Source organism: Moschus berezovskii, chromosome 6, assembly GCF_049115385.1.
Source record: "Moschus berezovskii isolate FMDL1 chromosome 6, NW_MosBer_1.0, whole genome shotgun sequence".
Lineage (NCBI taxonomy): Eukaryota > Metazoa > Chordata > Mammalia > Artiodactyla > Moschidae > Moschus > Moschus berezovskii.
This window is the reverse complement of record NC_142465.1, coordinates 124,096,838-124,121,829: the sequence shown is the minus strand read 5'-3', so window position 1 is coordinate 124,121,829 and position 24,992 is coordinate 124,096,838. Positions and strand designations below refer to the sequence as shown.

The window sequence follows — 24,992 nt, the reverse complement described above, 5'->3', positions numbered from 1 at the left end:
CACCGAAAGACGCCGGGAGTCTGGCACATACGTTTTCCTCCCTTCAGGGCCGTGGGTCACGACCCAAAGCGAGCTCATTTACAAAGGCATGGGCTTGCTGCAACTTTGGATTCCTTTCTTCAGCTCCTTTTCTCTCTCCGTGGCCTTTTTTGCTTCCTTTTCCTCCTTCCATTTTGCGGGGGTTTTTCCTTTGGTTGGTTGGTTGGTTGGTTTTGGGGTTTTTTTGTGGTTTTTGTTTTCGTTTTTCCCTTTCTCTTTTAAACTTTTTTCTTGGGTTTTGTGTTCATTTTATTATCTTTTTGTTGCTTTCATTCTCTTTCCCTGTTTTAAATACACTAGCTGCCTCGTAGAGTCGTCTCTCCAATTCAGGGGCTCCAAACGCTCTATAACTCAAGGTAAACAAAAGATTTCCGTCCTGGGGGAGGATGACTTGTTGGTTTCCTTCTTGGTGTGTGACACGTGTGTTTGTTTGCTCTCCCGTCCTGGACGTTATGCTTGCCTTCCGGGCCTCTGTGGGTTCCACAGTCCACGGGTTTACCACAGCTGAAGTGTTGATTCCGTTGGTCCTTACTAGGAAAGGACGGCCCTGACCCCGCTTTCCTCCTCAGCCTATTGCACCCCTCCCACCTCCCGCTCCCCCACCCCCTCCCAGGACCCTACGGCTTTGTGCCTTATCATCCAAGCGCTCACACCCTTGCTGCCCTTTTGCCTCCTTCCCATGGCACAGAGAAGCCAGATCAGCCGGGCTTTTTCTCTCTTTTGCGCGGATTTCCCCACCCTCCCATGCCCTCGGCCACGCCGCTCCAATCGCCAGTCTTCTCCTTTCTCTTCTTCTTCTTCAGAGGGTGTGGATGGGGCAAGCAGTAAGTCCATTTGAGGCGCTGGGGCGGAGGAAGACGGGTGGTGACGAGGGGGGCGGGCTGCGGGTGGCTCCACTTCCTCGTCCAGGGCACGCTTGCTCGTGTCCTTGGGGCAAGAGACTGCCCCGGCATTCTTCTTCCTCTCCGCTTGGTGCGGTGCAGGTAACCGTGCGGGGGAAACAAGCCATCGGAACGTTCTCCGATCCTCGCCAAGCCGACCAGCGCAGTCAGCAGCCACAGTTGTCCCTCGAGGTCTGAGAGGCTAAATCGCAAATTCCCCGAGCTGCCGTTTGATGGAGGGTTTGGGGGTTTGAAGCCAACAGCCAGGAAAAAGAAATGAGACGCAAGAGGTGACCGGTAAGGGTGCTCGGGCGCCCCTCCACCGGGTCACGGGATCATGAGGCAGTCGAGAAAGCAGCTAGGGGAGGACAGTGTCGCCACCGCCCCGGACACTTTGGAGGCCGGCCGCGTCTCCTCGCGTCCAGCGGCGTTTGTCCGGGGCCAAGCTGGACGAGACAACTGACTGACACACAGGACGGGCAGGGTCGGAAGTCCAGTTGACTTGCTCTCCCAGTCTTGGTCGGGCTTGGGTCTTTCCCCAGGGCGGCGCGGAGGACCTCTGCCTTCGGAAATGAAGGCCGCATGACGTGTCTCCGCTCGGGCACCAGCGCAGTGCTGGTGGAGAGGTTTCTCCGGGACCCGCCGGGTGACCCTTCTCCCCTTGGCCTGCGTGGCGGTGCCGGTGGCGCCCGTGGGGGGCGCCCGTGGCACTGTGGGTCGCTGCTCCCGTTCGGCACTTGGAGCGTCTCCAGCATCCTCCGTGCACCGGAAATGGAGCCCCAGGGGTCTCTGCGGATGACTGTTGTGCCGGTGACGCACGGATGCCCGCGTCATTCGTGCCGCACCCTTTCCCGAGTAGCCCTGGGCCTCCCAAGGACGGCCACCCGTAAAGACTGCTTGCCCATCTTCTCCCCGGACGCTGCGCGACGTGTGGGGCGTTTCCGAGGGCCTGACCGGCCGGAAGGAGACGATTCACGGACCTGCACCCGCTCCTCCCTGCCCCCCGAAGGGCTCCGGAGATCGTCTCCGTGCTCGGCTGGCTGGCTGGCTGGCTGTGAGCGTTCTGGCAGGCGTCTCCGGGCCGCGTCCCTCACTCACCAGAGGCCAGCGGTGCGGCCAGTGAGAGGAGACGGGGAAAGAGAGGCAAACCCACACAGGCCCCAGCCAGAGAGGACTCTCCCGCCACCCCCGCAGAAGTGGGAAGGCCCTCGGACCGGGCTCGGGCCCGGTCATGCACCCCCATCCTCTCCAGCGACTTCCCCGCAGAGCCAGCGCTCCAGAGCTCAGCCGCTCAGGCACGAACACGTCCCAAGCTGAACACCGAGGCCCCGGGAGGCTGCCTCACAAACGCCGCCGCCGCCGCCGCCGCTGAGAGGAACTGGATCCTCGTGGGAACTGTCGGGTGCGTCCCTCAGGGCGTGCCGCACACAGCGTGTGCGTGGGCGCCTGCACGCACGTGCGGCAGAGCCTGCCTACCGCCACAGCCCCAGCGACGGCCGCGGCTTCTTGTTCTTCCCCTTGGTCGCTCTGGCCCTCCCGCTGGCACAAGGGCCGTTGCCCACGTTTGTCGGCCCCAGAGGCGGGCTGTCCGTGGCGGGACGGTCGCGCAGGTCGTGCTCCTGTTCGGGGGGCGTGCGGTTTCTCCCTCCTCCGCCTCTGGAGTGGTGAATCACGACTGCGCCGGCAGGCAGGGCGGACTGGATCTTCCGGAGGTCGAAGGCCGGCTTGGGTCGGTTGTGTTCTTGCAGGCGTCTCCACTGCTCTAAGCTCATCCCTTCGACCTCTGTGTCCCCCGGGGACACCTCCGACCCAGGAGCTCTGCCGCTGGCGTCTCCTGCAGGCTGCCCGGGGTCTGTGGGGTCTGCCCCGAGGGGGGCCGCTGCCCCTCGCCCAGCGCCCCCTTCCAACGCACCCTCCCGGGCGTAGAAGAGGACGTAGGCACTCTGGCTCAGGGCAGCGGTCTCGTCACAGGCGGTCACCTTGGCATCGTCCATCTTATACCACTGGCCGTTGCCCGCTCGGACGTAACAGAAGTAGTGTCCTCGCTCACAACTCCACCCGGAGTGCACCAGCACGGCATAGAGCACGTAGCCCAGGGGCCCCGCCTTCCGCTCAGACGTGTAGGGCTGCACGTCGAGGCACTGGGGATAGCGCACCTCCTGAGCCCTTTTGGCCCCGTTCACCTGCGTGAACCGCTTCAGCACCAGCACCAGGACCTGGGAGGTGCCGTGCAGAGTCAACCTCTTGGTGGCAGGCACCTTCCGGAGACAAATGCCACAGTCATAGGCATTTTCGGCGTCCAGCTTCTCGGGCTTCACCAGCTCTCTCAGCGCTTGCTCCACGCTCTCAGCCGCCGAGATATCCAGGCTGATGTCCAGATAAGGGTCGAACGTGTCCGAGACACCGAGGCAGCGGAGACACTGGACCTGAGACCTCCAGGTCCCGCCGAAGATCTGACGGACGAGGGTGGTGTCCTCGGAGGGGTGGCCCGACGGCTGGGGTGCACTCAAGCACCCGTGCTGCATGGCATTCAGAGTGAACATCAGAAACTCGTGGGCATCTTCCTGCTGGTGTCTGTGGAAGCCCGCCAGCAGGGCCTTGCGGGGCCGGATCACCTCTCCCGCGTGAAGGAGGGCTCGGGTCACGTGAGCTCGCACGGCACAGAGCCTGCAGGGGCTGCGGGCCGGACAGAGGGCGGCGTGCCGCTGGGACACCATCCAGCTGGCCAGGGGCGGCGTGTGGCTCAGACACTGCAGCGCCGCATTCACGTAGCAGGTGTTCCCCAGGTTCTGAAGCCCAGCCCCCACCCCCCACGGCCCCCTCCACCTCAGGGCGACTTCCTGGCCGGGCGCCGGCCCTGCTGACCCAGGAGCCAAGTCACCCCGCTGGGGGCCCCCAACCGCCGGCGACGGCCCCTCGGGGACAGAGGGTCCCCGAAGGGCATCCGCACCAGCGGCGCTGGGCCGACAACCTTGCCCTCCGGGGAAGGCGTGGAAGGGAGACCGACCCGCACCTCCCCCGTGCTCAGAAGCAGCCCCCGGGTCTCTGCCAACAAGGCCCACGAGGGTTTCCATCTCCTACCTGCAGCTGCACCACGACGCCTCCTTCCCTCCGACGGCCGGCCTCCGAAAGAGGGCCCGGGCCCCGCCCCCTCGGCCCCTCGGGGGCTGTCCCACCGCCCCGCCCCCGCACGTGCAGGCTCCTCATTGGCTGAGGCGGCCGAGGGCGTGTCACTCCCACTCCCGCCACATCCCACCGCCCACCCTCTTCTCGGGGAATTCCCCCTGACCAAGCCCCGCACGCACTTCCGACCTGGCCCCCCGGACCAAAGGGCTCGGGACGCGAGTGTTATTCGCGGGCATTTGGCCTTCCTTCCGGCCTTGCCCGCTGGAGATGCGCCGCGGGGCTTCCAAGTTCAGCACACAGATGCGGGCTGGGGAGGAATTCCGTGGGCTCACCATTCAGATCCTAACACACTTGTGGAAACGCACACCTGTCCGCCCACCTGCCCGCTCCCCTTTACCGGTCATCCCCACCCCAGACCCCTGCCTGAGGACAACCCCTCCTCGGACAACACTAAACCCTTGCCTCAACTTGGCTCTCGAGTGAGGGCCACTCCATGTTCTATGGTTTCTCACTCGCCACTCTTCTAGCGTTCGGGGTCCTGGCACCGAAAGACGCCGGGAGTCTGGCACATACGTTTTCCTCCCTTCAGGGCCGTGGGTCACGACCCAAAGCGAGCTCATTTACAAAGGCATGGGCTTGCTGCAACTTTGGATTCCTTTCTTCAGCTCCTTTTCTCTCTCCGTGGCCTTTTTTGCTTCCTTTTCCTCCTTCCATTTTGCGGGGGTTTTTCCTTTGGTTGGTTGGTTGGTTGGTTTTGGGGTTTTTTTGTGGTTTTTGTTTTCGTTTTTCCCTTTCTCTTTTAAACTTTTTTCTTGGGTTTTGTGTTCATTTTATTATCTTTTTGTTGCTTTCATTCTCTTTCCCTGTTTTAAATACACTAGCTGCCTCGTAGAGTCGTCTCTCCAATTCAGGGGCTCCAAACGCTCTATAACTCAAGGTAAACAAAAGATTTCCGTCCTGGGGGAGGATGACTTGTTGGTTTCCTTCTTGGTGTGTGACACGTGTGTTTGTTTGCTCTCCCGTCCTGGACGTTATGCTTGCCTTCCGGGCCTCTGTGGGTTCCACAGTCCACGGGTTTACCACAGCTGAAGTGTTGATTCCGTTGGTCCTTACTAGGAAAGGACGGCCCTGACCCCGCTTTCCTCCTCAGCCTATTGCACCCCTCCCACCTCCCGCTCCCCCACCCCCTCCCAGGACCCTACGGCTTTGTGCCTTATCATCCAAGCGCTCACACCCTTGCTGCCCTTTTGCCTCCTTCCCATGGCACAGAGAAGCCAGATCAGCCGGGCTTTTTCTCTCTTTTGCGCGGATTTCCCCACCCTCCCATGCCCTCGGCCACGCCGCTCCAATCGCCAGTCTTCTCCTTTCTCTTCTTCTTCTTCAGAGGGTGTGGATGGGGCAAGCAGTAAGTCCATTTGAGGCGCTGGGGCGGAGGAAGACGGGTGGTGACGAGGGGGGCGGGCTGCGGGTGGCTCCACTTCCTCGTCCAGGGCACGCTTGCTCGTGTCCTTGGGGCAAGAGACTGCCCCGGCATTCTTCTTCCTCTCCGCTTGGTGCGGTGCAGGTAACCGTGCGGGGGAAACAAGCCATCGGAACGTTCTCCGATCCTCGCCAAGCCGACCAGCGCAGTCAGCAGCCACAGTTGTCCCTCGAGGTCTGAGAGGCTAAATCGCAAATTCCCCGAGCTGCCGTTTGATGGAGGGTTTGGGGGTTTGAAGCCAACAGCCAGGAAAAAGAAATGAGACGCAAGAGGTGACCGGTAAGGGTGCTCGGGCGCCCCTCCACCGGGTCACGGGATCATGAGGCAGTCGAGAAAGCAGCTAGGGGAGGACAGTGTCGCCACCGCCCCGGACACTTTGGAGGCCGGCCGCGTCTCCTCGCGTCCAGCGGCGTTTGTCCGGGGCCAAGCTGGACGAGACAACTGACTGACACACAGGACGGGCAGGGTCGGAAGTCCAGTTGACTTGCTCTCCCAGTCTTGGTCGGGCTTGGGTCTTTCCCCAGGGCGGCGCGGAGGACCTCTGCCTTCGGAAATGAAGGCCGCATGACGTGTCTCCGCTCGGGCACCAGCGCAGTGCTGGTGGAGAGGTTTCTCCGGGACCCGCCGGGTGACCCTTCTCCCCTTGGCCTGCGTGGCGGTGCCGGTGGCGCCCGTGGGGGGCGCCCGTGGCACTGTGGGTCGCTGCTCCCGTTCGGCACTTGGAGCGTCTCCAGCATCCTCCGTGCACCGGAAATGGAGCCCCAGGGGTCTCTGCGGATGACTGTTGTGCCGGTGACGCACGGATGCCCGCGTCATTCGTGCCGCACCCTTTCCCGAGTAGCCCTGGGCCTCCCAAGGACGGCCACCCGTAAAGACTGCTTGCCCATCTTCTCCCCGGACGCTGCGCGACGTGTGGGGCGTTTCCGAGGGCCTGACCGGCCGGAAGGAGACGATTCACGGACCTGCACCCGCTCCTCCCTGCCCCCCGAAGGGCTCCGGAGATCGTCTCCGTGCTCGGCTGGCTGGCTGGCTGGCTGTGAGCGTTCTGGCAGGCGTCTCCGGGCCGCGTCCCTCACTCACCAGAGGCCAGCGGTGCGGCCAGTGAGAGGAGACGGGGAAAGAGAGGCAAACCCACACAGGCCCCAGCCAGAGAGGACTCTCCCGCCACCCCCGCAGAAGTGGGAAGGCCCTCGGACCGGGCTCGGGCCCGGTCATGCACCCCCATCCTCTCCAGCGACTTCCCCGCAGAGCCAGCGCTCCAGAGCTCAGCCGCTCAGGCACGAACACGTCCCAAGCTGAACACCGAGGCCCCGGGAGGCTGCCTCACAAACGCCGCCGCCGCCGCCGCCGCTGAGAGGAACTGGATCCTCGTGGGAACTGTCGGGTGCGTCCCTCAGGGCGTGCCGCACACAGCGTGTGCGTGGGCGCCTGCACGCACGTGCGGCAGAGCCTGCCTACCGCCACAGCCCCAGCGACGGCCGCGGCTTCTTGTTCTTCCCCTTGGTCGCTCTGGCCCTCCCGCTGGCACAAGGGCCGTTGCCCACGTTTGTCGGCCCCAGAGGCGGGCTGTCCGTGGCGGGACGGTCGCGCAGGTCGTGCTCCTGTTCGGGGGGCGTGCGGTTTCTCCCTCCTCCGCCTCTGGAGTGGTGAATCACGACTGCGCCGGCAGGCAGGGCGGACTGGATCTTCCGGAGGTCGAAGGCCGGCTTGGGTCGGTTGTGTTCTTGCAGGCGTCTCCACTGCTCTAAGCTCATCCCTTCGACCTCTGTGTCCCCCGGGGACACCTCCGACCCAGGAGCTCTGCCGCTGGCGTCTCCTGCAGGCTGCCCGGGGTCTGTGGGGTCTGCCCCGAGGGGGGCCGCTGCCCCTCGCCCAGCGCCCCCTTCCAACGCACCCTCCCGGGCGTAGAAGAGGACGTAGGCACTCTGGCTCAGGGCAGCGGTCTCGTCACAGGCGGTCACCTTGGCATCGTCCATCTTATACCACTGGCCGTTGCCCGCTCGGACGTAACAGAAGTAGTGTCCTCGCTCACAACTCCACCCGGAGTGCACCAGCACGGCATAGAGCACGTAGCCCAGGGGCCCCGCCTTCCGCTCAGATGTGTAGGGCTGCACGTCGAGGCACTGGGGATAGCGCACCTCCTGAGCCCTTTTGGCCCCGTTCACCTGCGTGAACCGCTTCAGCACCAGCACCAGGACCTGGGAGGTGCCGTGCAGAGTCAACCTCTTGGTGGCAGGCACCTTCCGGAGACAAATGCCACAGTCATAGGCATTTTCCGCGTCCAGCTTCTCGGGCTTCACCAGCTCTCTCAGCGCTTGCTCCACGCTCTCAGCCGCCGAGATATCCAGGCTGATGTCCAGATAAGGGTCGAACGTGTCCGAGACACCGAGGCAGCGGAGACACTGGACCTGAGACCTCCAGGTCCCGCCGAAGATCTGACGGACGAGGGTGGTGTCCTCGGAGGGGTGGCCCGACGGCTGGGGTGCACTCAAGCACCCGTGCTGCATGGCATTCAGAGTGAACATCAGAAACTCGTGGGCATCTTCCTGCTGGTGTCTGTGGAAGCCCGCCAGCAGGGCCTTGCGGGGCCGGATCACCTCTCCCGCGTGAAGGAGGGCTCGGGTCACGTGAGCTCGCACGGCACAGAGCCTGCAGGGGCTGCGGGCCGGACAGAGGGCGGCGTGCCGCTGGGACACCATCCAGCTGGCCAGGGGCGGCGTGTGGCTCAGACACTGCAGCGCCGCATTCACGTAGCAGGTGTTCCCCAGGTTCTGAAGCCCAGCCCCCACCCCCCACGGCCCCCTCCACCTCAGGGCGACTTCCTGGCCGGGCGCCGGCCCTGCTGACCCAGGAGCCAAGTCACCCCGCTGGGGGCCCCCAACCGCCGGCGACGGCCCCTCGGGGACAGAGGGTCCCCGAAGGGCATCCGCACCAGCGGCGCTGGGCCGACAACCTTGCCCTCCGGGGAAGGCGTGGAAGGGAGACCGACCCGCACCTCCCCCGTGCTCAGAAGCAGCCCCCGGGTCTCTGCCAACAAGGCCCACGAGGGTTTCCATCTCCTACCTGCAGCTGCACCACGACGCCTCCTTCCCTCCGACGGCCGGCCTCCGAAAGAGGGCCCGGGCCCCGCCCCCTCGGCCCCTCGGGGGCTGTCCCACCGCCCCGCCCCCGCACGTGCAGGCTCCTCATTGGCTGAGGCGGCCGAGGGCGTGTCACTCCCACTCCCGCCACATCCCACCGCCCACCCTCTTCTCGGGGAATTCCCCCTGACCAAGCCCCGCACGCACTTCCGACCTGGCCCCCCGGACCAAAGGGCTCGGGACGCGAGTGTTATTCGCGGGCATTTGGCCTTCCTTCCGGCCTTGCCCGCTGGAGATGCGCCGCGGGGCTTCCAAGTTCAGCACACAGATGCGGGCTGGGGAGGAATTCCGTGGGCTCACCATTCAGATCCTAACACACTTGTGGAAACGCACACCTGTCCGCCCACCTGCCCGCTCCCCTTTACCGGTCATCCCCACCCCAGACCCCTGCCTGAGGACAACCCCTCCCCGGACAACACTAAACCCTTGCCTCAACTTGGCTCTCGAGTGAGGGCCACTCCATGTTCTATGGTTTCTCACTCGCCACTCTTCTAGCGTTCGGGGTCCTGGCACCGAAAGACGCCGGGAGTCTGGCACATACGTTTTCCTCCCTTCAGGGCCGTGGGTCACGACCCAAAGCGAGCTCATTTACAAAGGCATGGGCTTGCTGCAACTTTGGATTCCTTTCTTCAGCTCCTTTTCTCTCTCCGTGGCCTTTTTTGCTTCCTTTTCCTCCTTCCATTTTGCGGGGGTTTTTCCTTTGGTTGGTTGGTTGGTTGGTTTTGGGGTTTTTTGTGGTTTTTGTTTTCGTTTTTCCCTTTCTCTTTTAAACTTTTTTCTTGGGTTTTGTGTTCATTTTATTATCTTTTTGTTGCTTTCATTCTCTTTCCCTGTTTTAAATACACTAGCTGCCTCGTAGAGTCGTCTCTCCAATTCAGGGGCTCCAAACGCTCTATAACTCAAGGTAAACAAAAGATTTCCGTCCTGGGGGAGGATGACTTGTTGGTTTCCTTCTTGGTGTGTGACACGTGTGTTTGTTTGCTCTCCCGTCCTGGACGTTATGCTTGCCTTCCGGGCCTCTGTGGGTTCCACAGTCCACGGGTTTACCACAGCTGAAGTGTTGATTCCGTTGGTCCTTACTAGGAAAGGACGGCCCTGACCCCGCTTTCCTCCTCAGCCTATTGCACCCCTCCCACCTCCCGCTCCCCCACCCCCTCCCAGGACCCTACGGCTTTGTGCCTTATCATCCAAGCGCTCACACCCTTGCTGCCCTTTTGCCTCCTTCCCATGGCACAGAGAAGCCAGATCAGCCGGGCTTTTTCTCTCTTTTGCGCGGATTTCCCCACCCTCCCATGCCCTCGGCCACGCCGCTCCAATCGCCAGTCTTCTCCTTTCTCTTCTTCTTCTTCAGAGGGTGTGGATGGGGCAAGCAGTAAGTCCATTTGAGGCGCTGGGGCGGAGGAAGACGGGTGGTGACGAGGGGGGCGGGCTGCGGGTGGCTCCACTTCCTCGTCCAGGGCACGCTTGCTCGTGTCCTTGGGGCAAGAGACTGCCCCGGCATTCTTCTTCCTCTCCGCTTGGTGCGGTGCAGGTAACCGTGCGGGGGAAACAAGCCATCGGAACGTTCTCCGATCCTCGCCAAGCCGACCAGCGCAGTCAGCAGCCACAGTTGTCCCTCGAGGTCTGAGAGGCTAAATCGCAAATTCCCCGAGCTGCCGTTTGATGGAGGGTTTGGGGGTTTGAAGCCAACAGCCAGGAAAAAGAAATGAGACGCAAGAGGTGACCGGTAAGGGTGCTCGGGCGCCCCTCCACCGGGTCACGGGATCATGAGGCAGTCGAGAAAGCAGCTAGGGGAGGACAGTGTCGCCACCGCCCCGGACACTTTGGAGGCCGGCCGCGTCTCCTCGCGTCCAGCGGCGTTTGTCCGGGGCCAAGCTGGACGAGACAACTGACTGACACACAGGACGGGCAGGGTCGGAAGTCCAGTTGACTTGCTCTCCCAGTCTTGGTCGGGCTTGGGTCTTTCCCCAGGGCGGCGCGGAGGACCTCTGCCTTCGGAAATGAAGGCCGCATGACGTGTCTCCGCTCGGGCACCAGCGCAGTGCTGGTGGAGAGGTTTCTCCGGGACCCGCCGGGTGACCCTTCTCCCCTTGGCCTGCGTGGCGGTGCCGGTGGCGCCCGTGGGGGGCGCCCGTGGCACTGTGGGTCGCTGCTCCCGTTCGGCACTTGGAGCGTCTCCAGCATCCTCCGTGCACCGGAAATGGAGCCCCAGGGGTCTCTGCGGATGACTGTTGTGCCGGTGACGCACGGATGCCCGCGTCATTCGTGCCGCACCCTTTCCCGAGTAGCCCTGGGCCTCCCAAGGACGGCCACCCGTAAAGACTGCTTGCCCATCTTCTCCCCGGACGCTGCGCGACGTGTGGGGCGTTTCCGAGGGCCTGACCGGCCGGAAGGAGACGATTCACGGACCTGCACCCGCTCCTCCCTGCCCCCCGAAGGGCTCCGGAGATCGTCTCCGTGCTCGGCTGGCTGGCTGGCTGGCTGTGAGCGTTCTGGCAGGCGTCTCCGGGCCGCGTCCCTCACTCACCAGAGGCCAGCGGTGCGGCCAGTGAGAGGAGACGGGGAAAGAGAGGCAAACCCACACAGGCCCCAGCCAGAGAGGACTCTCCCGCCACCCCCGCAGAAGTGGGAAGGCCCTCGGACCGGGCTCGGGCCCGGTCATGCACCCCCATCCTCTCCAGCGACTTCCCCGCAGAGCCAGCGCTCCAGAGCTCAGCCGCTCAGGCACGAACACGTCCCAAGCTGAACACCGAGGCCCCGGGAGGCTGCCTCACAAACGCCGCCGCCGCCGCCGCCGCTGAGAGGAACTGGATCCTCGTGGGAACTGTCGGGTGCGTCCCTCAGGGCGTGCCGCACACAGCGTGTGCGTGGGCGCCTGCACGCACGTGCGGCAGAGCCTGCCTACCGCCACAGCCCCAGCGACGGCCGCGGCTTCTTGTTCTTCCCCTTGGTCGCTCTGGCCCTCCCGCTGGCACAAGGGCCGTTGCCCACGTTTGTCGGCCCCAGAGGCGGGCTGTCCGTGGCGGGACGGTCGCGCAGGTCGTGCTCCTGTTCGGGGGGCGTGCGGTTTCTCCCTCCTCCGCCTCTGGAGTGGTGAATCACGACTGCGCCGGCAGGCAGGGCGGACTGGATCTTCCGGAGGTCGAAGGCCGGCTTGGGTCGGTTGTGTTCTTGCAGGCGTCTCCACTGCTCTAAGCTCATCCCTTCGACCTCTGTGTCCCCCGGGGACACCTCCGACCCAGGAGCTCTGCCGCTGGCGTCTCCTGCAGGCTGCCCGGGGTCTGTGGGGTCTGCCCCGAGGGGGGCCGCTGCCCCTCGCCCAGCGCCCCCTTCCAACGCACCCTCCCGGGCGTAGAAGAGGACGTAGGCACTCTGGCTCAGGGCAGCGGTCTCGTCACAGGCGGTCACCTTGGCATCGTCCATCTTATACCACTGGCCGTTGCCCGCTCGGACGTAACAGAAGTAGTGTCCTCGCTCACAACTCCACCCGGAGTGCACCAGCACGGCATAGAGCACGTAGCCCAGGGGCCCCGCCTTCCGCTCAGACGTGTAGGGCTGCACGTCGAGGCACTGGGGATAGCGCACCTCCTGAGCCCTTTTGGCCCCGTTCACCTGCGTGAACCGCTTCAGCACCAGCACCAGGACCTGGGAGGTGCCGTGCAGAGTCAACCTCTTGGTGGCAGGCACCTTCCGGAGACAAATGCCACAGTCATAGGCATTTTCGGCGTCCAGCTTCTCGGGCTTCACCAGCTCTCTCAGCGCTTGCTCCACGCTCTCAGCCGCCGAGATATCCAGGCTGATGTCCAGATAAGGGTCGAACGTGTCCGAGACACCGAGGCAGCGGAGACACTGGACCTGAGACCTCCAGGTCCCGCCGAAGATCTGACGGACGAGGGTGGTGTCCTCGGAGGGGTGGCCCGACGGCTGGGGTGCACTCAAGCACCCGTGCTGCATGGCATTCAGAGTGAACATCAGAAACTCGTGGGCATCTTCCTGCTGGTGTCTGTGGAAGCCCGCCAGCAGGGCCTTGCGGGGCCGGATCACCTCTCCCGCGTGAAGGAGGGCTCGGGTCACGTGAGCTCGCACGGCACAGAGCCTGCAGGGGCTGCGGGCCGGACAGAGGGCGGCGTGCCGCTGGGACACCATCCAGCTGGCCAGGGGCGGCGTGTGGCTCAGACACTGCAGCGCCGCATTCACGTAGCAGGTGTTCCCCAGGTTCTGAAGCCCAGCCCCCACCCCCCACGGCCCCCTCCACCTCAGGGCGACTTCCTGGCCGGGCGCCGGCCCTGCTGACCCAGGAGCCAAGTCACCCCGCTGGGGGCCCCCAACCGCCGGCGACGGCCCCTCGGGGACAGAGGGTCCCCGAAGGGCATCCGCACCAGCGGCGCTGGGCCGACAACCTTGCCCTCCGGGGAAGGCGTGGAAGGGAGACCGACCCGCACCTCCCCCGTGCTCAGAAGCAGCCCCCGGGTCTCTGCCAACAAGGCCCACGAGGGTTTCCATCTCCTACCTGCAGCTGCACCACGACGCCTCCTTCCCTCCGACGGCCGGCCTCCGAAAGAGGGCCCGGGCCCCGCCCCCTCGGCCCCTCGGGGGCTGTCCCACCGCCCCGCCCCCGCACGTGCAGGCTCCTCATTGGCTGAGGCGGCCGAGGGCGTGTCACTCCCACTCCCGCCACATCCCACCGCCCACCCTCTTCTCGGGGAATTCCCCCTGACCAAGCCCCGCACGCACTTCCGACCTGGCCCCCCGGACCAAAGGGCTCGGGACGCGAGTGTTATTCGCGGGCATTTGGCCTTCCTTCCGGCCTTGCCCGCTGGAGATGCGCCGCGGGGCTTCCAAGTTCAGCACACAGATGCGGGCTGGGGAGGAATTCCGTGGGCTCACCATTCAGATCCTAACACACTTGTGGAAACGCACACCTGTCCGCCCACCTGCCCGCTCCCCTTTACCGGTCATCCCCACCCCAGACCCCTGCCTGAGGACAACCCCTCCTCGGACAACACTAAACCCTTGCCTCAACTTGGCTCTCGAGTGAGGGCCACTCCATGTTCTATGGTTTCTCACTCGCCACTCTTCTAGCGTTCGGGGTCCTGGCACCGAAAGACGCCGGGAGTCTGGCACATACGTTTTCCTCCCTTCAGGGCCGTGGGTCACGACCCAAAGCGAGCTCATTTACAAAGGCATGGGCTTGCTGCAACTTTGGATTCCTTTCTTCAGCTCCTTTTCTCTCTCCGTGGCCTTTTTTGCTTCCTTTTCCTCCTTCCATTTTGCGGGGGTTTTTCCTTTGGTTGGTTGGTTGGTTGGTTTTGGGGTTTTTTTGTGGTTTTTGTTTTCGTTTTTCCCTTTCTCTTTTAAACTTTTTTCTTGGGTTTTGTGTTCATTTTATTATCTTTTTGTTGCTTTCATTCTCTTTCCCTGTTTTAAATACACTAGCTGCCTCGTAGAGTCGTCTCTCCAATTCAGGGGCTCCAAACGCTCTATAACTCAAGGTAAACAAAAGATTTCCGTCCTGGGGGAGGATGACTTGTTGGTTTCCTTCTTGGTGTGTGACACGTGTGTTTGTTTGCTCTCCCGTCCTGGACGTTATGCTTGCCTTCCGGGCCTCTGTGGGTTCCACAGTCCACGGGTTTACCACAGCTGAAGTGTTGATTCCGTTGGTCCTTACTAGGAAAGGACGGCCCTGACCCCGCTTTCCTCCTCAGCCTATTGCACCCCTCCCACCTCCCGCTCCCCCACCCCCTCCCAGGACCCTACGGCTTTGTGCCTTATCATCCAAGCGCTCACACCCTTGCTGCCCTTTTGCCTCCTTCCCATGGCACAGAGAAGCCAGATCAGCCGGGCTTTTTCTCTCTTTTGCGCGGATTTCCCCACCCTCCCATGCCCTCGGCCACGCCGCTCCAATCGCCAGTCTTCTCCTTTCTCTTCTTCTTCTTCAGAGGGTGTGGATGGGGCAAGCAGTAAGTCCATTTGAGGCGCTGGGGCGGAGGAAGACGGGTGGTGACGAGGGGGGCGGGCTGCGGGTGGCTCCACTTCCTCGTCCAGGGCACGCTTGCTCGTGTCCTTGGGGCAAGAGACTGCCCCGGCATTCTTCTTCCTCTCCGCTTGGTGCGGTGCAGGTAACCGTGCGGGGGAAACAAGCCATCGGAACGTTCTCCGATCCTCGCCAAGCCGACCAGCGCAGTCAGCAGCCACAGTTGTCCCTCGAGGTCTGAGAGGCTAAATCGCAAATTCCCCGAGCTGCCGTTTGATGGAGGGTTTGGGGGTTTGAAGCCAACAGCCAGGAAAAAGAAATGAGACGCAAGAGGTGACCGGTAAGGGTGCTCGGGCGCCCCTCCACCGGGTCACGGGATCATGAGGCAGTCGAGAAAGCAGCTAGGGGAGGACAGTGTCGCCACCGCCCCGGACACTTTGGAGGCCGGCCGCGTCTCCTCGCGTCCAGCGGCGTTTGTCCGGGGCCAAGCTGGACGAGACAACTGACTGACACACAGGACGGGCAGGGTCGGAAGTCCAGTTGACTTGCTCTCCCAGTCTTGGTCGGGCTTGGGTCTTTCCCCAGGGCGGCGCGGAGGACCTCTGCCTTCGGAAATGAAGGCCGCATGACGTGTCTCCGCTCGGGCACCAGCGCAGTGCTGGTGGAGAGGTTTCTCCGGGACCCGCCGGGTGACCCTTCTCCCCTTGGCCTGCGTGGCGGTGCCGGTGGCGCCCGTGGGGGGCGCCCGTGGCACTGTGGGTCGCTGCTCCCGTTCGGCACTTGGAGCGTCTCCAGCATCCTCCGTGCACCGGAAATGGAGCCCCAGGGGTCTCTGCGGATGACTGTTGTGCCGGTGACGCACGGATGCCCGCGTCATTCGTGCCGCACCCTTTCCCGAGTAGCCCTGGGCCTCCCAAGGACGGCCACCCGTAAAGACTGCTTGCCCATCTTCTCCCCGGACGCTGCGCGACGTGTGGGGCGTTTCCGAGGGCCTGACCGGCCGGAAGGAGACGATTCACGGACCTGCACCCGCTCCTCCCTGCCCCCCGAAGGGCTCCGGAGATCGTCTCCGTGCTCGGCTGGCTGGCTGGCTGGCTGTGAGCGTTCTGGCAGGCGTCTCCGGGCCGCGTCCCTCACTCACCAGAGGCCAGCGGTGCGGCCAGTGAGAGGAGACGGGGAAAGAGAGGCAAACCCACACAGGCCCCAGCCAGAGAGGACTCTCCCGCCACCCCCGCAGAAGTGGGAAGGCCCTCGGACCGGGCTCGGGCCCGGTCATGCACCCCCATCCTCTCCAGCGACTTCCCCGCAGAGCCAGCGCTCCAGAGCTCAGCCGCTCAGGCACGAACACGTCCCAAGCTGAACACCGAGGCCCCGGGAGGCTGCCTCACAAACGCCGCCGCCGCCGCCGCCGCTGAGAGGAACTGGATCCTCGTGGGAACTGTCGGGTGCGTCCCTCAGGGCGTGCCGCACACAGCGTGTGCGTGGGCGCCTGCACGCACGTGCGGCAGAGCCTGCCTACCGCCACAGCCCCAGCGACGGCCGCGGCTTCTTGTTCTTCCCCTTGGTCGCTCTGGCCCTCCCGCTGGCACAAGGGCCGTTGCCCACGTTTGTCGGCCCCAGAGGCGGGCTGTCCGTGGCGGGACGGTCGCGCAGGTCGTGCTCCTGTTCGGGGGGCGTGCGGTTTCTCCCTCCTCCGCCTCTGGAGTGGTGAATCACGACTGCGCCGGCAGGCAGGGCGGACTGGATCTTCCGGAGGTCGAAGGCCGGCTTGGGTCGGTTGTGTTCTTGCAGGCGTCTCCACTGCTCTAAGCTCATCCCTTCGACCTCTGTGTCCCCCGGGGACACCTCCGACCCAGGAGCTCTGCCGCTGGCGTCTCCTGCAGGCTGCCCGGGGTCTGTGGGGTCTGCCCCGAGGGGGGCCGCTGCCCCTCGCCCAGCGCCCCCTTCCAACGCACCCTCCCGGGCGTAGAAGAGGACGTAGGCACTCTGGCTCAGGGCAGCGGTCTCGTCACAGGCGGTCACCTTGGCATCGTCCATCTTATACCACTGGCCGTTGCCCGCTCGGACGTAACAGAAGTAGTGTCCTCGCTCACAACTCCACCCGGAGTGCACCAGCACGGCATAGAGCACGTAGCCCAGGGGCCCCGCCTTCCGCTCAGACGTGTAGGGCTGCACGTCGAGGCACTGGGGATAGCGCACCTCCTGAGCCCTTTTGGCCCCGTTCACCTGCGTGAACCGCTTCAGCACCAGCACCAGGACCTGGGAGGTGCCGTGCAGAGTCAACCTCTTGGTGGCAGGCACCTTCCGGAGACAAATGCCACAGTCATAGGCATTTTCGGCGTCCAGCTTCTCGGGCTTCACCAGCTCTCTCAGCGCTTGCTCCACGCTCTCAGCCGCCGAGATATCCAGGCTGATGTCCAGATAAGGGTCGAACGTGTCCGAGACACCGAGGCAGCGGAGACACTGGACCTGAGACCTCCAGGTCCCGCCGAAGATCTGACGGACGAGGGTGGTGTCCTCGGAGGGGTGGCCCGACGGCTGGGGTGCACTCAAGCACCCGTGCTGCATGGCATTCAGAGTGAACATCAGAAACTCGTGGGCATCTTCCTGCTGGTGTCTGTGGAAGCCCGCCAGCAGGGCCTTGCGGGGCCGGATCACCTCTCCCGCGTGAAGGAGGGCTCGGGTCACGTGAGCTCGCACGGCACAGAGCCTGCAGGGGCTGCGGGCCGGACAGAGGGCGGCGTGCCGCTGGGACACCATCCAGCTGGCCAGGGGCGGCGTGTGGCTCAGACACTGCAGCGCCGCATTCACGTAGCAGGTGTTCCCCAGGTTCTGAAGCCCAGCCCCCACCCCCCACGGCCCCCTCCACCTCAGGGCGACTTCCTGGCCGGGCGCCGGCCCTGCTGACCCAGGAGCCAAGTCACCCCGCTGGGGGCCCCCAACCGCCGGCGACGGCCCCTCGGGGACAGAGGGTCCCCGAAGGGCATCCGCACCAGCGGCGCTGGGCCGACAACCTTGCCCTCCGGGGAAGGCGTGGAAGGGAGACCGACCCGCACCTCCCCCGTGCTCAGAAGCAGCCCCCGGGTCTCTGCCAACAAGGCCCACGAGGGTTTCCATCTCCTACCTGCAGCTGCACCACGACGCCTCCTTCCCTCCGACGGCCGGCCTCCGAAAGAGGGCCCGGGCCCCGCCCCCTCGGCCCCTCGGGGGCTGTCCCACCGCCCCGCCCCCGCACGTGCAGGCTCCTCATTGGCTGAGGCGGCCGAGGGCGTGTCACTCCCACTCCCGCCACATCCCACCGCCCACCCTCTTCTCGGGGAATTCCCCCTGACCAAGCCCCGCACGCACTTCCGACCTGGCCCCCCGGACCAAAGGGCTCGGGACGCGAGTGTTATTCGCGGGCATTTGGCCTTCCTTCCGGCCTTGCCCGCTGGAGATGCGCCGCGGGGCTTCCAAGTTCAGCACACAGATGCGGGCTGGGGAGGAATTCCGTGGGCTCACCATTCAGATCCTAACACACTTGTGGAAACGCACACCTGTCCGCCCACCTGCCCGCTCCCCTTTACCGGTCATCCCCACCCCAGACCCCTGCCTGAGGACAACCCCTCCTCGGACAACACTAAACCCTTGCCTCAACTTGGCTCTCGAGTGAGGGCCACTCCATGTTCTATGGTTTCTCACTCGCCACTCTTCTAGCGTTCGGGGTCCTGGCACCGAAAGACGCCGGGAGTCTGGCACATACGTTTTCCTCCCTTCAGGGCCGTGGGTCACGACCCAAAGCGAGCTCATTTACAAAGGCATGGGCTTGCTGCAACTTTGGATTCCTTTCTTCAGCTCCTTTTCTCTCTCCGTGGCCTTTTTTGCTTCCTTTTCCTCCTTCCATTTTGCGGGGGTTTTTCCTTTGGTTGGTTGGTTGGTTGGTTTTGGGGTTTTTTTGTGGTTTTTGTTTTCGTTTTTCCCTTTCTCTTTTAAACTTTTTTCTTGGGTTTTGTGTTCATTTTATTATCTTTTTGTTGCTTTCATTCTCTTTCCCTGTTTTAAATACACTAGCTGCCTCGTAGAGTCGTCTCTCCAATTCAGGGGCTCCAAACGCTCTATAACTCAAGGTAAACAAAAGATTTCCGTCCTGGGGGAGGATGACTTGTTGGTTTCCTTCTTGGTGTGTGACACGTGTGTTTGTTTGCTCTCCCGTCCTGGACGTTATGCTTGCCTTCCGGGCCTCTGTGGGTTCCACAGTCCACGGGTTTACCACAGCTGAAGTGTTGATTCCGTTGGTCCTTACTAGGAAAGGACGGCCCTGACCCCGCTTTCCTCCTCAGCCTATTGCACCCCTCCCACCTCCCGCTCCCCCACCCCCTCCCAGGACCCTACGGCTTTGTGCCTTATCATCCAAGCGCTCACACCCTTGCTGCCCTTTTGCCTCCTTCCCATGGCACAGAGAAGCCAGATCAGCCGGGCTTTTTCTCTCTTTTGCGCGGATTTCCCCACCCTCCCATGCCCTCGGCCACGCCGCTCCAATCGCCAGTCTTCTCCTTTCTCTTCTTCTTCTTCAGAGGGTGTGGATGGGGCAAGCAGTAAGTCCATTTGAGGCGCTGGGGCGGAGGAAGACGGGTGGTGACGAGGGGGGCGGGCTGCGGGTGGCTCCACTTCCTCGTCCAGGGCACGCTTGCTCGTGTCCTTGGGGCAAGAGACTGCCCCGGCATTCTTCTTCCTCTCCGCTTGGTGCGGTGCAGGTAACCGTGCGGGGGAAACAAGCCATCGGAACGTTCTCCGATCCTCGCCAAGCCGACCAGCGCAGTCAGCAGCCACAGTTGTCCCTCGAGGTCTGAGAGGCTAAATCGCAAATTCCCCGAGCTGCCGTTTGATGGAGGGTTTGGGGGTTTGAAGCCAACAGCCAGGAAAAAGAAATGAGACGCAAGAGGTGACCGGTAAGGGTGCTCGGGCGCCCCTCCACCGGGTCACGGGATCATGAGGCAGTCGAGAAAGCAGCTAGGGGAGGACAGTGTCGCCACCGCCCCGGACACTTTGGAGGCCGGCCGCGTCTCCTCGCGTCCAGCGGCGTTTGTCCGGGGCCAAGCTGGACGAGACAACTGACTGACACACAGGACGGGCAGGGTCGGAAGTCCAGTTGACTTGCTCTCCCAGTCTTGGTCGGGCTTGGGTCTTTCCCCAGGGCGGCGCGGAGGACCTCTGCCTTCGGAAATGAAGGCCGCATGACGTGTCTCCGCTCGGGCACCAGCGCAGTGCTGGTGGAGAGGTTTCTCCGGGACCCGCCGGGTGACCCTTCTCCCCTTGGCCTGCGTGGCGGTGCCGGTGGCGCCCGTGGGGGGCGCCCGTGGCACTGTGGGTCGCTGCTCCCGTTCGGCACTTGGAGCGTCTCCAGCATCCTCCGTGCACCGGAAATGGAGCCCCAGGGGTCTCTGCGGATGACTGTTGTGCCGGTGACGCACGGATGCCCGCGTCATTCGTGCCGCACCCTTTCCCGAGTAGCCCTGGGCCTCCCAAGGACGGCCACCCGTAAAGACTGCTTGCCCATCTTCTCCCCGGACGCTGCGCGACGTGTGGGGCGTTTCCGAGGGCCTGACCGGCCGGAAGGAGACGATTCACGGACCTGCACCCGCTCCTCCCTGCCCCCCGAAGGGCTCCGGAGATCGTCTCCGTGCTCGGCTGGCTGGCTGGCTGGCTGTGAGCGTTCTGGCAGGCGTCTCCGGGCCGCGTCCCTCACTCACCAGAGGCCAGCGGTGCGGCCAGTGAGAGGAGACGGGGAAAGAGAGGCAAACCCACACGGGCCCCAGCCAGAGAGGACTCTCCCGCCACCCCCGCAGAAGTGGGAAGGCCCTCGGACCGGGCTCGGGCCCGGTCATGCACCCCCATCCTCTCCAGCGACTTCCCCGCAGAGCCAGCGCTCCAGAGCTCAGCCGCTCAGGCACGAACACGTCCCAAGCTGAACACCGAGGCCCCGGGAGGCTGCCTCACAAACGCCGCCGCCGCCGCCGCCGCCGCTGAGAGGAACTGGATCCTCGTGGGAACTGTCGGGTGCGTCCCTCAGGGCGTGCCGCACACAGCGTGTGCGTGGGCGCCTGCACGCACGTGCGGCAGAGCCTGCCTACCGCCACAGCCCCAGCGACGGCCGCGGCTTCTTGTTCTTCCCCTTGGTCGCTCTGGCCCTCCCGCTGGCACAAGGGCCGTTGCCCACGTTTGTCGGCCCCAGAGGCGGGCTGTCCGTGGCGGGACGGTCGCGCAGGTCGTGCTCCTGTTCGGGGGGCGTGCGGTTTCTCCCTCCTCCGCCTCTGGAGTGGTGAATCACGACTGCGCCGGCAGGCAGGGCGGACTGGATCTTCCGGAGGTCGAAGGCCGGCTTGGGTCGGTTGTGCTCTTGCAGGCGTCTCCACTGCTCTAAGCTCATCCCTTCGACCTCTGTGTCCCCCGGGGACACCTCCGACCCAGGAGCTCTGCCGCTGGCGTCTCCTGCAGGCTGCCCGGGGTCTGTGGGGTCTGCCCCGAGGGGGGCCGCTGCCCCTCGCCCAGCGCCCCCTTCCAACGCACCCTCCCGGGCGTAGAAGAGGACGTAGGCACTCTGGCTCAGGGCAGCGGTCTCGTCACAGGCGGTCACCTTGGCATCGTCCATCTTATACCACTGGCCGTTGCCCGCTCGGACGTAACAGAAGTAGTGTCCTCGCTCACAACTCCACCCGGAGTGCACCAGCACGGCATAGAGCACGTAGCCCAGGGGCCCCGCCTTCCGCTCAGACGTGTAGGGCTGCACGTCGAGGCACTGGGGATAGCGCACCTCCTGAGCCCTTTTGGCCCCGTTCACCTGCGTGAACCGCTTCAGCACCAGCACCAGGACCTGGGAGGTGCCGTGCAGAGTCAACCTCTTGGTGGCAGGCACCTTCCGGAGACAAATGCCACAGTCATAGGCATTTTCGGCGTCCAGCTTCTCGGGCTTCACCAGCTCTCTCAGCGCTTGCTCCACGCTCTCAGCCGCCGAGATATCCAGGCTGATGTCCAGATAAGGGTCGAACGTGTCCGAGACACCGAGGCAGCGGAGACACTGGACCTGAGACCTCCAGGTCCCGCCGAAGATCTGACGGACGAGGGTGGTGTCCTCGGAGGGGTGGCCCGACGGCTGGGGTGCACTCAAGCACCCGTGCTGCATGGCATTCAGAGTGAACATCAGAAACTCGTGGGCATCTTCCTGCTGGTGTCTGTGGAAGCCCGCCAGCAGGGCCTTGCGGGGCCGGATCACCTCTCCCGCGTGAAGGAGGGCTCGGGTCACGTGAGCTCGCACGGCACAGAGCCTGCAGGGGCTGCGGGCCGGACAGAGGGCGGCGTGCCGCTGGGACACCATCCAGCTGGCCAGGGGCGGCGTGTGGCTCAGACACTGCAGCGCCGCATTCACGTAGCAGGTGTTCCCCAGGTTCTGAAGCCCAGCCCCCACCCCCCACGGCCCCCTCCACCTCAGGGCGACTTCCTGGCCGGGCGCCGGCCCTGCTGACCCAGGAGCCAAGTCACCCCGCTGGGGGCCCCCAACCGCCGGCGACGGCCCCTCGGGGACAGAGGGTCCCCGAAGGGCATCCGCACCAGCGGCGCTGGGCCGACAACCTTGCCCTCCGGGGAAGGCGTGGAAGGGAGACCGACCCGCACCTCCCCCGTGCTCAGAAGCAGCCCCCGGGTCTCTGCCAACAAGGCCCACGAGGGTTTCCATCTCCTACCTGCAGCTGCACCACGACGCCTCCTTCCCTCCGACGGCCGGCCTCCGAAAGAGGGCCCGGGCCCCGCCCCCTCGGCCCCTCGGGGGCTGTCCCACCGCCCCGCCCCCGCACGTGCAGGCTCCTCATTGGCTGAGGCGGCCGAGGGCGTGTCACTCCCACTCCCGCCACATCCCACCGCCCACCCTCTTCTCGGGGAATTCCCCCTGACCAAGCCCCGCACGCACTTCCGACCTGGCCCCCCGGACCAAAGGGCTCGGGACGCGAGTGTTATTCGCGGGCATTTGGCCTTCCTTCCGGCCTTGCCCGCTGGAGATGCGCCGCGGGGCTTCCAAGTTCAGCACACAGATGCGGGCTGGGGAGGAATTCCGTGGGCTCACCATTCAGATCCTAACACACTTGTGGAAACGCACACCTGTCCGCCCACCTGCCCGCTCCCCTTTACCGGTCATCCCCACCCCAGACCCCTGCCTGAGGACAACCCCTCCCCGGACAACACTAAACCCTTGCCTCAACTTGGCTCTCGAGTGAGGGCCACTCCATGTTCTATGGTTTCTCACTCGCCACTCTTCTAGCGTTCGGGGTCCTGGCACCGAAAGACGCCGGGAGTCTGGCACATACGTTTTCCTCCCTTCAGGGCCGTGGGTCACGACCCAAAGCGAGCTCATTTACAAAGGCATGGGCTTGCTGCAACTTTGGATTCCTTTCTTCAGCTCCTTTTCTCTCTCCGTGGCCTTTTTTGCTTCCTTTTCCTCCTTCCATTTTGCGGGGGTTTTTCCTTTGGTTGGTTGGTTGGTTGGTTTTGGGGTTTTTTGTGGTTTTTGTTTTCGTTTTTCCCTTTCTCTTTTAAACTTTTTTCTTGGGTTTTGTGTTCATTTTATTATCTTTTTGTTGCTTTCATTCTCTTTCCCTGTTTTAAATACACTAGCTGCCTCGTAGAGTCGTCTCTCCAATTCAGGGGCTCCAAACGCTCTATAACTCAAGGTAAACAAAAGATTTCCGTCCTGGGGGAGGATGACTTGTTGGTTTCCTTCTTGGTGTGTGACACGTGTGTTTGTTTGCTCTCCCGTCCTGGACGTTATGCTTGCCTTCCGGGCCTCTGTGGGTTCCACAGTCCACGGGTTTACCACAGCTGAAGTGTTGATTCCGTTGGTCCTTACTAGGAAAGGACGGCCCTGACCCCGCTTTCCTCCTCAGCCTATTGCACCCCTCCCACCTCCCGCTCCCCCACCCCCTCCCAGGACCCTACGGCTTTGTGCCTTATCATCCAAGCGCTCACACCCTTGCTGCCCTTTTGCCTCCTTCCCATGGCACAGAGAAGCCAGATCAGCCGGGCTTTTTCTCTCTTTTGCGCGGATTTCCCCACCTTCCCATGCCCTCGGCCACGCCGCTCCAATCGCCAGTCTTCTCCTTTCTCTTCTTCTTCTTCAGAGGGTGTGGATGGGGCTAGCAGTAAGTCCATTTGAGGCGCTGGGGCGGAGGAAGACGGGTGGTGACGAGGGGGGCGGGCTGCGGGTGGCTCCACTTCCTCGTCCAGGGCACGCTTGCTCGTGTCCTTGGGGCAAGAGACTGCCCCGGCATTCTTCTTCCTCTCCGCTTGGTGCGGTGCAGGTAACCGTGCGGGGGAAACAAGCCATCGGAACGTTCTCCGATCCTCGCCAAGCCGACCAGCGCAGTCAGCAGCCACAGTTGTCCCTCGAGGTCTGAGAGGCTAAATCGCAAATTCCCCGAGCTGCCGTTTGATGGAGGGTTTGGGGGTTTGAAGCCAACAGCCAGGAAAAAGAAATGAAACGCAAGAGGTGACCGGTAAGGGTGCTCGGGCGCCCCTCCACCGGGTCACGGGATCATGAGGCAGTCGAGAAAGCAGCTAGGGGAGGACAGTGTCGCCACCGCCCCGGACACTTTGGAGGCCGGCCGCGTCTCCTCGCGTCCAGCGGCGTTTGTCCGGGGCCAAGCTGGACGAGACAACTGACTGACACACAGGACGGGCAGGGTCGGAAGTCCAGTTGACTTGCTCTCCCAGTCTTGGTCGGGCTTGGGTCTTTCCCCAGGGCGGCGCGGAGGACCTCTGCCTTCGGAAATGAAGGCCGCATGACGTGTCTCCGCTCGGGCACCAGCGCAGTGCTGGTGGAGAGGTTTCTCCGGGACCCGCCGGGTGACCCTTCTCCCCTTGGCCTGCGTGGCGGTGCCGGTGGCGCCCGTGGGGGGCGCTCGTGGCACTGTGGGTCGCTGCTCCCGTTCGGCACTTGGAGCGTCTCCAGCATCCTCCGTGCACCGGAAATGGAGCCCCAGGGGTCTCTGCGGATGACTGTTGTGCCGGTGACGCACGGATGCCCGCGTCATTCGTGCCGCACCCTTTCCCGAGTAGCCCTGGGCCTCCCAAGGACGGCCACCCGTAAAGACTGCTTGCCCATCTTCTCCCCGGACGCTGCGCGACGTGTGGGGCGTTTCCGAGGGCCTGACCGGCCGGAAGGAGACGATTCACGGACCTGCACCCGCTCCTCCCTGCCCCCCGAAGGGCTCCGGAGATCGTCTCCGTGCTCGGCTGGCTGGCTGGCTGGCTGTGAGCGTTCTGGCAGGCGTCTCCGGGCCGCGTCCCTCACTCACCAGAGGCCAGCGGTGCGGCCAGTGAGAGGAGAC

General features: G+C 63.8%; 5 protein-coding genes across 5 annotated transcripts; all 5 read right to left on the bottom strand.

The window, feature by feature from the left end:
- Positions 1–2,392: 2,392 nt before the first annotated feature.
- On the bottom strand, positions 2,393–3,994 carry LOC148777762 (ubiquitin carboxyl-terminal hydrolase 17-like protein 6). Its single transcript, XM_088836782.1, has one exon. It carries the CDS (start codon positions 3,992–3,994, stop codon positions 2,393–2,395), a length of 1,602 nt encoding a protein of 533 aa, XP_088692908.1.
- Positions 3,995–6,980: 2,986 nt separating this feature from the next.
- On the bottom strand, positions 6,981–8,582 carry LOC148777761 (ubiquitin carboxyl-terminal hydrolase 17-like protein 6). Its single transcript, XM_088836781.1, has one exon. It carries the CDS (start codon positions 8,580–8,582, stop codon positions 6,981–6,983), a length of 1,602 nt encoding a protein of 533 aa, XP_088692907.1.
- Positions 8,583–11,567: 2,985 nt separating this feature from the next.
- Positions 11,568–13,169, bottom strand: LOC129535610 (ubiquitin carboxyl-terminal hydrolase 17-like protein 6). The gene has a single exon (XM_088836780.1). It carries the CDS (start codon positions 13,167–13,169, stop codon positions 11,568–11,570), a length of 1,602 nt encoding a protein of 533 aa, XP_088692906.1.
- Positions 13,170–16,155: 2,986 nt separating this feature from the next.
- Positions 16,156–17,757, bottom strand: LOC129535793 (ubiquitin carboxyl-terminal hydrolase 17-like protein 6). Its single transcript, XM_088836779.1, has one exon. The coding sequence runs from the start codon at positions 17,755–17,757 to the stop codon at positions 16,156–16,158; it is 1,602 nt and encodes a 533-aa protein (XP_088692905.1).
- A 2,989-nt stretch (positions 17,758–20,746) lies between these two features.
- On the bottom strand, positions 20,747–22,348 carry LOC129536529 (ubiquitin carboxyl-terminal hydrolase 17-like protein 6). Its single transcript, XM_088836778.1, has one exon. It carries the CDS (start codon positions 22,346–22,348, stop codon positions 20,747–20,749), a length of 1,602 nt encoding a protein of 533 aa, XP_088692904.1.
- Between the last annotated feature and the right edge of the window lie 2,644 nt (positions 22,349–24,992).